This window comes from Canis lupus, chromosome 8 (genome assembly GCF_011100685.1).
Source record: "Canis lupus familiaris isolate Mischka breed German Shepherd chromosome 8, alternate assembly UU_Cfam_GSD_1.0, whole genome shotgun sequence".
Taxonomy (NCBI): Eukaryota; Metazoa; Chordata; class Mammalia; order Carnivora; family Canidae; genus Canis; species Canis lupus.
This window is the reverse complement of record NC_049229.1, coordinates 68,112,128-68,125,604: the sequence shown is the minus strand read 5'-3', so window position 1 is coordinate 68,125,604 and position 13,477 is coordinate 68,112,128. Positions and strand designations below refer to the sequence as shown.

Below are 13,477 nucleotides of genomic sequence, written 5' to 3'. Positions count from 1 at the left end.
TGCAAAATCCGGTTAAGTTCAAGAAGACATTTGGAAGTCCAGGAGGCCAAGCAGTTTGAAGAAGTGTAAGCGATTTTTTTTTTCCTTCAAAAGAATATATTTTTTAAAGAAACCAGCCAGTCCGCGAGCAAGCAACAGCAGATTTCTTTCTTTCTCTCTCTCTCTCTCTCTCTCTCTTTTTTTTTTTTTTTTTTTTGGCCTCTTTCTCCTATTTTAGATCGAGAGATTTTTCTTTCCTTTTTTTTCTTCTCTTTTTCTTTTTGCAAACAAAGCAAAAAACAGCATTGAAGAAAGAGCAAAATACAGAAGAAGACGAGGAGGAAGAGAGGGCAAGAGAGGAAAGGGGGAAAAAAAAAAAAAAACAAAACACCAACCCGGGCAGAGGAGGAGGCGAGGAGGCGCGGCGGCGGCGGCGGCGGCGGCGGCGGCAGCGGCAGCGGCGGCGGCGGCGGCGGCGGCGGCTCGGACCCCCTCCCCTGGCTCCCCCCATCAGTGCAGCTCTCCGGGCGATGCCAGAATAGATGCCGGGGCAATGTCCCGCCGCAAACAGGGCAACCCGCAGCACTTGTCCCAGAGGGAGCTCATCACCCGTAAGTGTCTGCGGCGTGCGCGCCAGGGGCCGGAGGATGGGGCTCCGGGTGCCCGGGGCTGGGTACACCGAGCCTGGCGCAGCCGGGCCGAGCGCCGAGGCCGCCCGCGAGCTCGCAGCGGCGGCCCAGAGCAGGGTGGGGGGCAGGGGGGGCCATAGCAAAGTTTCTTTGCAGCCCCGGGAGTCGCAGCGCTGCGCAGTCCGACGCGCCTCGGGCTCGAGGGCCTGCGGAGCGGGCTCCGGGCCGGGGAGGGGGCGTGCAGGCTGGAGGAGGTGTGTGTGCACGCGGAGCCCGGCTGGACGCTCGCCCCTCCGAGCGGCGTGTGTGGCGGCGGCGGCGCTGGTGGCGGGGTTTGGAGAGGAGGGGGAGGGGGCTGGGGGAGCGGAGGGGGAGGGGGGAGCCGGGAAGTGGGGAAAAGTTGGCGAGCGCGTGGGTCCGCGCTGGAGGCGCGGGCGGAGGAGAGCGGGGTGCGCTCCGGCCTAGGGGAGACGCGGGGCGAGGGCGGCCGCCGGCTCCGAGTCCCCGGCCGCTGCACCCGGCCGGGCAGGGCGCCCGCCACGCCGGTCCTAGGATTCCGCCGCCGCCTTTCTCTCCTCTCCTCTTGCTATTTGCAAAAGAATCCAGCTGCGCGGCTGTTTGCTGGGCTCATGCCCCCCCCCCCCATTTCCCCACCTCCGTCTGTCTCCTGGGATGATCTTGTCTTCTATCCCCCACTCCAAAAAAAAAAAAAAAAAAAAAGGTGGGGGGATTGGGGGCTGGTGAAAAAGCCCCGCCACGGGGAAAAAGGATTGTCAGCTAGGATTAGGGAGACGGGGATGTGCTTGTAAAATAGAGGGGAAAAAGAAAAAAAAAAAAAAGAAAAGAAAAGAAAAGGAGAGAGACCTATCAATCTCTTATCCATCTCTCTGTCTCAGTATCTTTCATCTTCCTTCTCTAAATAAACAAGGCAGGTCGCGGTGGAAATCCACCGGCTGAAATCGTGCAGATTTCAAGCAAGTGGCCCGGCAGGCAAAGTCAGGCAGCGGGGCAGAGACGCAGCAGCTTCCAGCGCCCCAGTCGGGTTTATTTAGAAAAGGGAAGAAGCGAGCGCGAGCGGGCCAGGTACGGTGTTTGCAGGGGAGCTCGCCCCGAGTCCCCGCACACTTGCACGGCAAGGTCGGCTCGCAGCGCTCCCTGCCCGGCGCTGCCCGCGGGGCCGCTGCTTCGCGGCGCGCGAACATCTCCCCGTGGTCCTTTCTCTCGCGGTGCCTAGGTCGCCGTTGCCTTTTTTTTTTTTTTTTTTTTAAATTGCAATAGAAATAAAACATCCTCTGGGTGCCATCGAGACCGCGGGCAGGTTGTGTTCTTGCAATCCTCCGAGCACCTCGTCGGGCTGGGGCCGGGCAGCCCGCGCGGAGCTGGAGAGGGCTGCGCGCCCAGCCGCAGCCGGGGACTGGCTGCGGGGCGGCCGAGAGCCGAATATTTATGTTATATTTTAAAAAATTTAAATAAATAAATAAATATATAAAGGGGCTCTTCCCCTCCCCTGAACACCCAGCATAGGAGCCATCTGCTCGGAGCATTTGCTGCTGCCACCTCTCCTTTGTTACAGCAGATACATTAGTAAGAATTTGTGGATTTATTATTGTTTTTTTTTTCTGGGGAAGGGAATAGATTTTAAAGTGGGGTTCGCCTTGGGAGAGGGATGCGGTTTCCGAGGGAGGGAAGAGAACTTCTCTTTTATTTTTCACCATTGTACCCTCAAAGAATACGCACTGGTTGCGTTTTAAACAAAATGTTTTACAACCAGATTTGAGCCTGGTTTGATCAAGGTCCTTCTGGCCAGTTGACATTTCGTCCTTTAGCAAGCCGAAGCCATCCCTTATCCCTCCGGCACCCCAACCCCCTTTAGATGGTGTACTGGTTGTTACAATGTCTGTATTTGCAGAGGTTAATTTCTCTGGGAGGCAATTTGCCCCTCATAGCCTCTGTATAATTGCAAGGGTTGTTTTTGAGGAGGGGGAAGTTGGGTGGGTTGGGGAAGGGGGAGTTGTCAGGGCTGCATTGCCAAGCTGGAAGCAGCGAAAGGAGCCAGGAGTGTTTGCAGTTGTGTGTAAGGGGGGAAGAAGCAGGTAGGTTTGCTTTGCTTTTGCTCTCTCCCCCTCTGGCATTCCTGGGACATCAGGAGAAAGCCCTGCCTGGCCAGAAGGACTGGTGGCATCTGCTCGTGGGGGACAAGGCGTGCCTGGTACAATATCCTTCCATCCTTCATTTGTTCCCCCTCTCTCTCAGCCTTGCTCCGAGAGAGCCAGAGCGGTGCTGGCTTGGGAAAGCCGCTGCCTCTGGAGCAGGGAGGGAGGGAGGGAGAAGAGAGAGGCAAAGGAGAAGAGGTGAGGAGGAAGAGGCAGGGGCAGAGGATATCTCGCCTGCCTTTCAGGGGCACTGGAGCCCAGGGCATGTGCAGGGGGTCAAGCCGAGAGAGTGGTCCAACCAGTTTTCAGACAAGGCTATTTATTATCAAAAAGCAGCTGGCTTTTCTGTTTGTCCTGTGTCACCCGGGAGGTGGGAGTGCAGGCAGGGGAATGGCAAGAATTGGATGCAGTTTAGGCTGCATGGCCTGTGGAAGTGCCTCTCCACAGTGATGCAGGAGTCGTGGGTTTAGGGTGCTCTGGAGCCCTGGCCAGCAAAGCCAGTGCTGTCACAGCCCTGACCCAGGGGATTGGAGGGAGCTTCACATTCTACATTTTAAATGTGAAGGAAACTACCCCCCCTCCCCCAATGTGGTACATCTTCAGTAGGGTGGCAGCCCCCTGGTTCTGTAGAGACAGTGTAACTTAGGATGACTGCTGGTCTGGGAAACATGAAGAGGATACAAATAGCAAATAATCTCGGGGTGGTGGGGGGGATGGCAGACAAGCTCTATAGTGAGCCTCCTTAAATGTACAGACAGGGCCAGAGAGAAGAGAAGTAAAGTATGAAACAGGGTGGGAGACAGCTGGGGATGAAAACCTGGGCTTCTGGTTTGTTTCAAGATGTTTGACCCAGATGGATATGGCTTTTAGAAGCGGAGGACAGACACAGCTATTAATAAAAACAAACACAAAACAACACAGTGACAATAGTGAGGGAAGAAGAGGGGCCGTGGCTGACCAGGCAGAGAGAAGGGCTGTGAGCCCACAATGCCAGACAGGGAGAGGAGGGGAAATGAAGTCCAGTCCACGGAGGAGCTCTGAGGCTTTCTGAGGCTTTCGGAAGAAAATAAGATGTCCATGGTAAATTACACAACCCTGGCGAAGGTGATTTTTTCCAACAGCCTACCAACAGGTTTCCTTGGAAGATCAGTAATTTTCTGTATGAATTCACGATTTTGCAAAAACAACTAGAGACCCAAGGTTTGACACGGAAGTTAGGCTAACTGTGTTAATTTCACGGTTGCCTTTTAAACTGGGTTTTGCTATAACTGTGTGTTTTGGAGGCGGCTGGATTCTCAATGACCTTAACTCTCTGGGGTATAGCGTATCTCCAGTTGTCCACAATCTTTCAAGATTGGGCCTCTGATAAATTTCGTAAGCCGTGGGGCTCTCTTTTTTAGGGGGGGGGTGTTTATAGGGGGGGAGTGAAGTTTGTCTCCCTTCTGCACAGAAGGGAACCCCATATCATTAGAAGTGTGATACAAGTCAGCTGCTCTGATTCCACGGGAGAATAAAAATGTGTTCATCAAAGGTGTTATGCCAGGCTGATTTTATTCATTTGTAATTCACACCTGAGAGAAAACAGCCGTGAGCCTATTTTAACAACCCTTAATATTTTTAAAGGGTATTCTTTCCCTCCCTGAATATTATGTACATATGCATATTTCTTTCTTTGGTTGGAGGGGGCTTGCTATCTGCCTGTTTTTTGGCCTTGGCGATTTTTGCGTGGCCTTCAAAATATTTCACACAAGAAAACGAGTCCTTTTACTCAAGTACTAGAGTGAATGCAGTTGCTTTGGGGAAGCCAGCCTTGGGAGCACAGAGGGAGGCTGAGGTCAGATGGCTGGGTGTGGCGCTCCGCTGACCACAGTGCGGGACCAAACGGGTCTCACTGACCCAAGAGAAAGACCAGCTTTGGGTGCCTCTGACAGTAATTAGCGGTATGTCTCAGGTGAGATGGAAGCACGCGGAACAGTTCGTTTACAGATACCGCTTCCGACTGTAGAGAGCACCAGTTTCTAGCGCCTTATCAGGCTAGAGCTCTTGGCGCTGTCTTGTAGCTTAGAACACGTCTTGCACCAGGCCTTCCCTTTTTCCTTTCCATCTCCTTCCCTGATCGCTTTGCATTCTCTGTTGCTTGTTGTGATAAAATACTTTCCAAAATAAACTTTCAGTTGAATTGGCTTTGGGTTGATGGCAAGCCTGAAACGCCGAGCCGCGCCTGGTGCCACTTGGCAGCTAGGGGGAGCTCGGTGCCCGTGTCATGGCTTGGCGCCTTCGCTACAATGGGCCAGGAACGGGCTTCCATCAGCAGCCGACAACGCAGTTTGCCTTGCTGCAAAATGTCTTAAGTGTGAAGTTGTAATATTGATTTTCTTACAGAGATTCGAGCAGGACAAAATGAGAATATAAGTTTGAGAAATCTATTTTCAAGCTATTGGCATTGATTTACAAGCCCTCGCTAGGCAGATGGGGGCATTTTTCTTTTTTTTTTTTTTCTTCTTTTCCTGATTTTTAAACAATTAAAATGGTTAATTTTGAATGGGCGTGTTTTCCCCTATGAGTCTGTGGTGTTGACTCTCTGAAAATCCCATTAGGCTGTTAAGGCATCCGCGATGGAATGAGGGGGTCTGGGAAGAGCATACATCATTTTGTCCATTTCTGTGTTGTATGTCACAGACCCAGGGAACGGTGGAGAATAGCTGCTTTTTGGGAGTCGTGCTCCTAAAACAGCTTGATGAATGGAAATCCTTTTAGCTCAGGTTTTATAACACTTGGATTCTCAATTCCATTTATTAGGTAATGTTCCCACTATACTAAGGGAAATAGCACCATTCCCCAAAGATATCAAATGCCAACTCAAATAACGTGTAAAACTTTGTTTGGAAGGAGTAGAGGCTCGCTAGACCCAGCGTTGCTAATACCTTTCACCCCAAACAGTGCCCTTAATGGATGGCTTTTAATGAGACTCTTTCTCTCCTAACCGTGTAATTTAGTGCTGGGGAATATGTGTGCTTTTGATCACGGGATTTCTGGATCTATAATGTCTTCTCCAAGTTCAAGAAATCTGCAGACAGCACAGTTAACCCCGAGTCTCATGCCTGAGTTCAATACATGGGCAGAAGAGGTTGCCCTGAGACAGGAAAGAGTGCTTTATTCTAACCTGAAAGAGAAATAAATCAGGTCAGACGAAAGCCTCGTGGCTGTCATCAGCTGAGAAAGAGCCTTCACTCTCCAGTACAGAGGGCCAGCAATTTATCTGATGATTTCTCTACTTCATTTAATGTTTGAATCGAGCCAGTTGTAAGCATATCGCGGCAGCGAGCTCATTTGACGACTCAAGAGACAGAAGTGGCACAGTCACCTCACAGCCTTGGGCTGGGCAGTGGCCTTTGGCCTGCAGAGGACCGTTAAAAAAATTCACTTTAGAAATCCCCAGTCCTTTGCCTTGGTACTTGGGAGAGTCTCACAAGCTGTAACTAAATACAGACCCCAGATATGATGATGCTTGACAAAAAACAAAAACAAAAAAACAAAAACAAAACAACGATCTTTGTAGGGAAGGGTAGAGATGGGGTTCTTTAGCTTTGGGGGCTTCTTCCTGCATCTCCTGTGGCTTGGGGGAGGTCCCTTTGGCTGTCTGGTTAGGGCCCACCTTCAGTAGGAGCTCTCTGAGGACTTGGGATTCCAGGTCTGATGCTGGGGTCACATCTGGGGAGGACAGGGGAAAATAAATGCTCTCTGGGGACTGCACCCAGCACCACACGGTCAAGTGACTATGCCGGCTGAGCATCCTTCTCTGAAGATGGTATTAGCTGTAGGCATGCTGACAGATTTTTTTTTTTTAATGGGGAGAGGGCACAGAAGAATACCGGGAAGGCATGCTTGTCATCCAGCTGCTCTGAGTATGGCTTTGTCACGTCTTTATTTACTCCCATGAGTGGGTCTGGGGACCTCAGTGTTCTGCTCTGTCCACCCCCATCCTACTCCCACTTCCCCAGACCTCTCTTCTTTCCCAGGGAGCCAGATGTCTGTGAGACCTGCTCATGTTCTGGTCCCTGTTTCTCTAACTCCTTCCCAAGAAAAGCCGTGTGTTGCCTTCCTCCCTCGAGCAGTTAGTTTTCCCCAAGGCGTGTATAAAAAGTGCCAATAGCAGGCTATTTGCAGACCCACGGAAGCAGAGGGACATACTTCTTCACACTTCTTGCATCTTCTGCAGGAGCCATTGGGGGGGTGGGTGGGGGGACAGCATCGTTTTTTTGCTGGCAAAAGTGACACCAGATCGAGGTTTGATTAATGGTGCTACATTCACCGGGACTTTTTCGTCGGGCATTTTGACATATGCAAGTCTTTTGTGTTGTTGCTGAAATTCAAGAAATTCATTCTTTATTTCTTTTTCCAAGAGAGCTGATAATCTGCTTGGGTGTCGAATTAGCCAGCCTGAGCTATTTTAACTATAATGAAATCCCAGACCACACAAAATTAGTAACTTCAAAGAAAAAAAAAAGCCTCTGTTCTGTTCTACACAACTTTTTTATGACCCCCTTCCACTGAAATAGAAATACATTTGCGGATGTCCTGATGAGTTCTCTACTAAAACAACGTGCAAAAATGACTCAAAAAAGTTGAATGCCAATGTTACTGTGATTAACGTGTGCTTCAGAAATGGATGTGCTGCTTTTTCTCTTCTTCTTCTTTTTTTTTTTTTTTTTAAATGAGGTCATGTTTAAATTTCTACCTTGGACATGAGATACTGAAATGGCTTGTGTCCTTGCTATTTTGCTCCCATCCCCAGAGGATGTCCTCCAGCTAAAGGCTTGGAGTCCAGTGTCCTGTGTGGAGGGTCCTTCTTTCTTCTGCTTTGCACCTTCGAAAAAAACACAGCATTAAGTAAAACAAATCTCTTCATTTGGCCTCAAAGAGTGCTTTTATATCCTGTCATTATGATCCCTGTTGTGGCTCTGAAGATTTAAGGCATTTGCAGCTCTCTGGACTCTTCTAAACATGCTTGGAAGGGTTTCTGTGGTGGTAAACTTTTTTTTTTTTCTTTTAAAGCAACTATTTTATTTATCAAAACATAGGTCGCTTTATTCTTTGGTTTTGTGGACTTGGGTTTTTATTAGTAACCTCTTAGTAATGGACAGGATCTGTGAATGCACCTGAACACTGTTTTCCTTATTCATTTGGCCTTTTTTACCCCCTGCTTTTGAATGTGTGAGACCAGGCTCCCTGAGCTCAGTTTTTGGAGTTCTAGAGAGGTGGATGTGGTGTGGGGAAGGGAAGGTTGGACAGTCCATGGCTCAAGTCAGGGTATTTTTCAAGGAGCTGTTTTCAATATGCCAAAGTATCCTGAAACCAAGCTGGGGTGGGTAGGGCAATGCGTATCTATGGGGATCTTCCTCCCGCCTTCAGACTTCCCCATTCAGAATCTGCCTCTGGGCTGTGTGACTGAGGTTCTTCCCGCACCCCACACCATGTCCCAGATCAGGAACCCCTGCCTTTCTGGAATGCAGGCCAGGCTCAGGCTTTCCCCTGCAGGCCCCCTCAGCCAGACCCAGGTCATTTCCATGAGTTGCCAAGAAGGTCTTGCACCCACAGTCTTCCTTCTGTCTTCAGCCAGATGCCAGAAATCTCGACAATTTCATTTGAGGCTTGTTCAGTGGTTGGCATGGAGCAGACAGGGCCTCCTGGGGTGGTGGCCCCGGTGTGCCCCCATTCTTCCACGGATCTGAGGCTGGTAGGGAGGAAGCCTTTGGAGGGTCTTGGGGAGAGCAGCTCTGAGACACCTGGCCAGGCTGCACTGCTCAGCCCTCCTCCTGAGAGGGCAGGTAGGTCAGGGGAGGGAGTTCATCTGTTCAACGACGACGAGGAGGCCTGCTTCCCCCTGCAGGCTGTGTCCTCCCAGGGCCAGTAGTGGCCCTAGGCATTGCTGGTTGTGGGAATTCGTGGCCAAATGGGGCTGGGACCCGGACAGTGGGTCCCACCCTCAGACATGTTCTGACTCCTCCTGGTCCTGTGAGGACGGTCCTCCCAATGCCTGCATGGCTGGGCTGACGGGCTGCTCTTATCTCTGCCGCCTCTGCTGGGCACTTCATTATTCCCGATGTTCGGAGAACTTCATAAAACCTCTTGTCGTGCCTTTAAGCGTCATCTAGTCATAGATTATTTTCTCCACCAAGAATTGATTCCTTCTCTCTGCCATCCACTCGTCTCCCTCCTCCCCTCCCCATGGTTGTTATTTTCTCTTGGATCCAATAAATTAAAAATTGATGGCAGCTCCGAAAGTGTTGTGCTCTGTTGAGTGTGCGTGTTGGTGGTGGTTCAGTGTCGCCTGGAGTCGCAGCCCCTCCCGGAATGTTCGCGGGGAGGAGAATGAAAAGATCCCTTCGCAGATTATTGGTGAGCATGGGCTTGCTGGCAAAGGCTCCGTCTTCGTAGGAAGCAGGTGTAAAGTCTCCAGTCGGATGCGGAGCTCTGGCGGAGGGATGCTGAGCATTTCTTGTAAACATGCGTACACATCATGATGGCGGCTGTGACGTTGGTGGCACACGATTTTAAGAGCCTGGCACCCCTCCCCCCACATCCTTCTCCTACCCACGCCCCCCGTCACTGAGACAATAATTCTTCATATGTTTCTCCTGGACTGTGACTTAGCCGTTAGAGATTTGGGATTTGAATCAGTGCAGGGTAAGGGGGACATGGGCCTGTGTGCTGTGTGTGCAGCCGTGCACATGCACTGTGCTCTGGGGACAGCAGGCAGTCGGCCCCTTGGCTGGAATTCCCCAAAGGGCAGGTGCAGGGGCAGTTGTTACAGATGGACCAGGGCGGGTGGGGCCCTTGGAGCCCTGCGTGTGGGGGAAATCACTGGCCAGGTAAGGCCATGCTAAGCCTTTGCAGCTGCCGGGGGCCTCTTGGCTGCTTGGCTGGGTCAGGTGTTAATGCTGTCTTTCCATTTCTGTCTTCTGCCCCAAATTCCTTCCCAGCCGAGCTCAGGCATGGGGGAGTTTGTCTTAGGATCAAGTGCTTCCCCATCTACTTAACAAATATCCATTATTATTTGTGAACCCTGATTTCATTGCTTCTAAATGCGTTTCTCAGCTGGGAGGAGGCCTAGCCTTGTAAATAAAATGTGGTTTTGCTGTAAAAGAAAATTAACTCTGTGTGTGTGTGTGTGTGTGTGTGTGTGTGTGTATGTGTGAATATATATTTGTCCACGAGCTTTAGGATTTCGTATTTCAGAACCCACCCCAATGTGATATCTGACATTTGAACAAGTTGCCTTCTGCATCCATTCATTTTGCCTCTTAACGAGTCAAACATTTTAGCAATCCCTGTACTTTATTCGGCTCATAATAGCGAGAGCAGCAATATTTTTTCCGGAGCCGCCTGACACTTGGGGAGCTTTTCACGAAAGCAGAAATCATCTCAGAGGAAAGACCTCATCTTTGCCTTCTTTATTTAGGGCCTGAGTTTGCTGGACAAGACAGCCTGAGGGGCTGGTTTGTTGGGTCTGGGAATTTGAAAAAGCTGTTTTTGTTACGTGTCTTTTCTCCTTCCTGGTGTTTTCTTATCTCTGGGTGGCAATTTGGGCTCCTCTGGCTCTTCCAGCAGAGGCCTGGTTCTCCGAGCTGCGTGGGGCTGGGGGGCCTCGGGTGCCTGCGGGGCAGCGAAAGGAGGGTACCAGGAGGCCAGATGCCCCTCACCTTGCCGTTCTCTGAGCTGGGCCAAGGGGCTCTTTCTCCTTTTATTTCTTCCCTCATCGATGCGGTTCTAAGAAGGGCCGCGCGCGCACACACACACACACACACACGCGCGCGCGTGTGCACACACACCCCATACACCCAGCTCGGTATCCGCCTGCCAGCGGAAATGAAACCACAGCCCGTCTTTTGGGGGTGTCTCCGAAGGCCATGAGCATGAGCTTCCAGGCTCAGCAAGTTGTCTTGGTCTACCCGCCGTGACCCAGAACTTGACAGTTGAGGGGTTCATGCTGACTCTGCCGCCTGAACTTTTGGGGGGTGACGTTGCCACCTTCCTGGGATGTATGTCACTTGGCAGATGAAGCCCAGAGCCCCGCACCCCCCTCCCCGGGGTGGGGGGGGAGAGGAAACCCCATTCTTGGAGTAGGGTGAACACTGCCTGTCATCTTGAGTTTTACTTTCAGCGCCGATAGTAAGAGGGAAGATTTGTTTGTTTCTTTTGCTCCTGGGCTCCCTGGAAAGCAGCGAGCTGGGGTCATGGGTCCTGGGTCCTGGAGCCCTGGGGCATGGGGGACTTGGCTGCCAGGGTCCTGGAGGCCCGAATCCCAACAACGGCACAGCGAACAGTTTCGGATACTTTTCAGACTCAGTGATGGGGGGTGGGTGTGTGTGGCTCACAGAGCCTGCTGCAGCAGAAAAGTGAAAAGGCAGAGAGAGCCAAATAAAGGAAAGAATACCAGATGTTACCAAAAAAAAAAAAAAAAAAAAAAAAAAAAGAGAGAGAGAGAGAGAGAAAGAAAAAAAAAAGTGTTGGTACCAAGTCCTCAGCAAAAGATGGAAGGCAGAGAGGCAGGACTGCTTGTGAACAGGCTCACAGTGACCTCTGCTAATTTTTAAAGTAGCCTGTGTTTCCTTTGAATGAGAAGGGACGAGTTGAAATTATGTAGCTTAAAACCTCCTAGCAGAGGAGGTATGCGGGTGCTTCCTAGAACTCCTCCCAGGAGAGCAGACAGGCCTGAGAAAGTTAATGAAAAGCAAAACAAAACAAGGACAAGAAAGATGAAATTATTAAGCGGCAGGAAGCACCTCCCCGTCCTCAGAAAGGATGGTCACGCTGGCAGCGTGGCCGCCTTGGTGACGCAGCAGAGTGCCAGGCCTGCTGGCGAGTGGCCGCTCAGGCAGGGCCAGGTACTGCCGCCCTTCCCACCACAGAGCTTGCCCCTGCTCCATCTGAATTCTCTGTTTCATTTTGTCCTTTCTTTTTTTTGCTTTTCAGCTCATTTCCTTTGTGCCTCTCTCCTTTTTTTTTTTTTTTAACAAAACAATATTTTGACATCCTCCTCCCGTGTATTAGAGTTCCCTCTCTAGAAATGGCGCACAATACATCCTTATATTTCTAAAGAACTGTTTTCACAGCCCTCTCCTTTGGCTCTGAAATTATGTATATGTAATTGGTAATTAAAGGTGCAAGCTTTTCAATATAAACAGTATTGCTCAATGTTAGATCATTAAAGGGAAAAGAAGCACCGAGTAATTACCTTTTCCATTCTGACAAACCGTTCGCAGGAATCTGGTCCCCCTACCACCACTGTTCGGCGTGAGGGTTGTGATTACATTTCAACCATACCAAAGCATCTTTTCATAAAATAAATTAGTAAATTAATTATGTGGCATTGTCTTCCAACTCCTTTTTAAGTAAACTCCTGATTTCTTTTTTAAAGTGTAATTAATGGTTCCCCGGGTCTGGCTCGGTGAAAACTGCTTCTCTTACCTTATAGGTTTTTTTGTTTGTTTTTGTTTTTGTTTTGTTTTTGCATGAGAGGTGTGCAGACAACAGATTTAGGATTTCCTCATCTTTGGGATGTTTCTGTACTGCCATGGGTCTAATCCACGTCTGCATGTAACTCAGGAGGGCTCTGTCTACTTGTCTGTAACCACAGGCAGGATCTCAAATGTTAACTTCCCTTCCCAGCAACACCTATGCATCGACTGTATACACGTGGTTCCAATGCGTTACCTGTCATATACCGTCCGTTCTAGATTCAGCATCACACATGGCCTCTCACAGGCCCTAAATAAGCTGTGTTCAGAAAATACAGAACAGGGATTTATATGTAGGATGGAAGATGCCACAGAATTTTTTCCTTAAATTATCTGTTCTTTGGCTCTGGCCCGTCAATAACTTCACTGCCACGGAATGTGTTTTCCTCCCTTCCATCCCTTTTCTCTGTTCCTCTGTGGTTTTCATTATATCTTACTGAATACCACACAGCTCAAAATTTACCTGCCTCCTTGGGTTTCAGACCTCTGCCCCCCTCTTGGCTTTCTCAAGCACCCTGATGCTAGTGTCGTCTACATGAAGACCCCAAGGGGATATGTAACCTCACTGTCCACTCCTCTTATTTATGACACTTACGGCTGCCGAGTCCTCCTGCTTTCCCCTTGGGGCTTGCTGCTGCTTTTTTGAGGCATTGATCGGCTTCAAAATATTTGGGTCCCATGTTCCCTACCAAAAAAAAAAAAAAAAAAAAAAGGGAACTATATCGGCTGCTCAAGAAATATGAAAATGTACAGTCCATTGAAAGTGTGGTTTGTCGTCTGCCAAGAAATGCTTTTGGAGCCTGAAAAGGTTTTTTTCCTTTCTTTTTCTGGAGTGAAAATAAAACCAAAAAGGACAGTGGGGAGCTGATGAGTGCTGGGGAATCTACAAGGTGATGGAAATCCGACCAGGAGCAGTGTCTGGCGGCAGAGCCGGCTCCCTCGTTCGGGGAGCAGACTCTCAGTGTCCCTTCCCCTGCCTTCTGTTTTTTTTTTTTTTTTTCTTCGATATTTCTCTTTGAACCAATGCTCACTTGTTGCTTTCTGAGCCTGTGGGCTTCTTTCTCTCCGAAGGACTGGCTGCCTGACGCCTGTCGAGGGTTCTGCTTTCTTGTCTGGTGTGCGGCCAGGTCCGAGGTGGAGGAATGCGAGCAGGGCTCCCATGAATGGGGAGGACATGAATGAACCCTGGAAGGGA

At 50.0% G+C, this 13,477-nt stretch overlaps 1 protein-coding gene across 3 annotated transcripts in view; it reads left to right on the top strand.

Annotated features, from left to right (window-relative positions):
- The first annotated feature begins 430 nt into the window (after nucleotides 1–430).
- Nucleotides 431–13,477, top strand: part of BCL11B (BAF chromatin remodeling complex subunit BCL11B) — a 91,338-nt gene continuing 78,291 nt past the window's right edge. For all 3 annotated transcript variants that reach the window (XM_038545689.1, XM_038545691.1, XM_038545688.1), the window contains exon 1: nucleotides 431–590. In XM_038545689.1, the coding sequence (XP_038401617.1) occupies nucleotides 533–590 (58 nt within the window). In that variant the 5' untranslated portion in view covers nucleotides 431–532. The remainder of the gene's footprint in view (nucleotides 591–13,477) is intronic.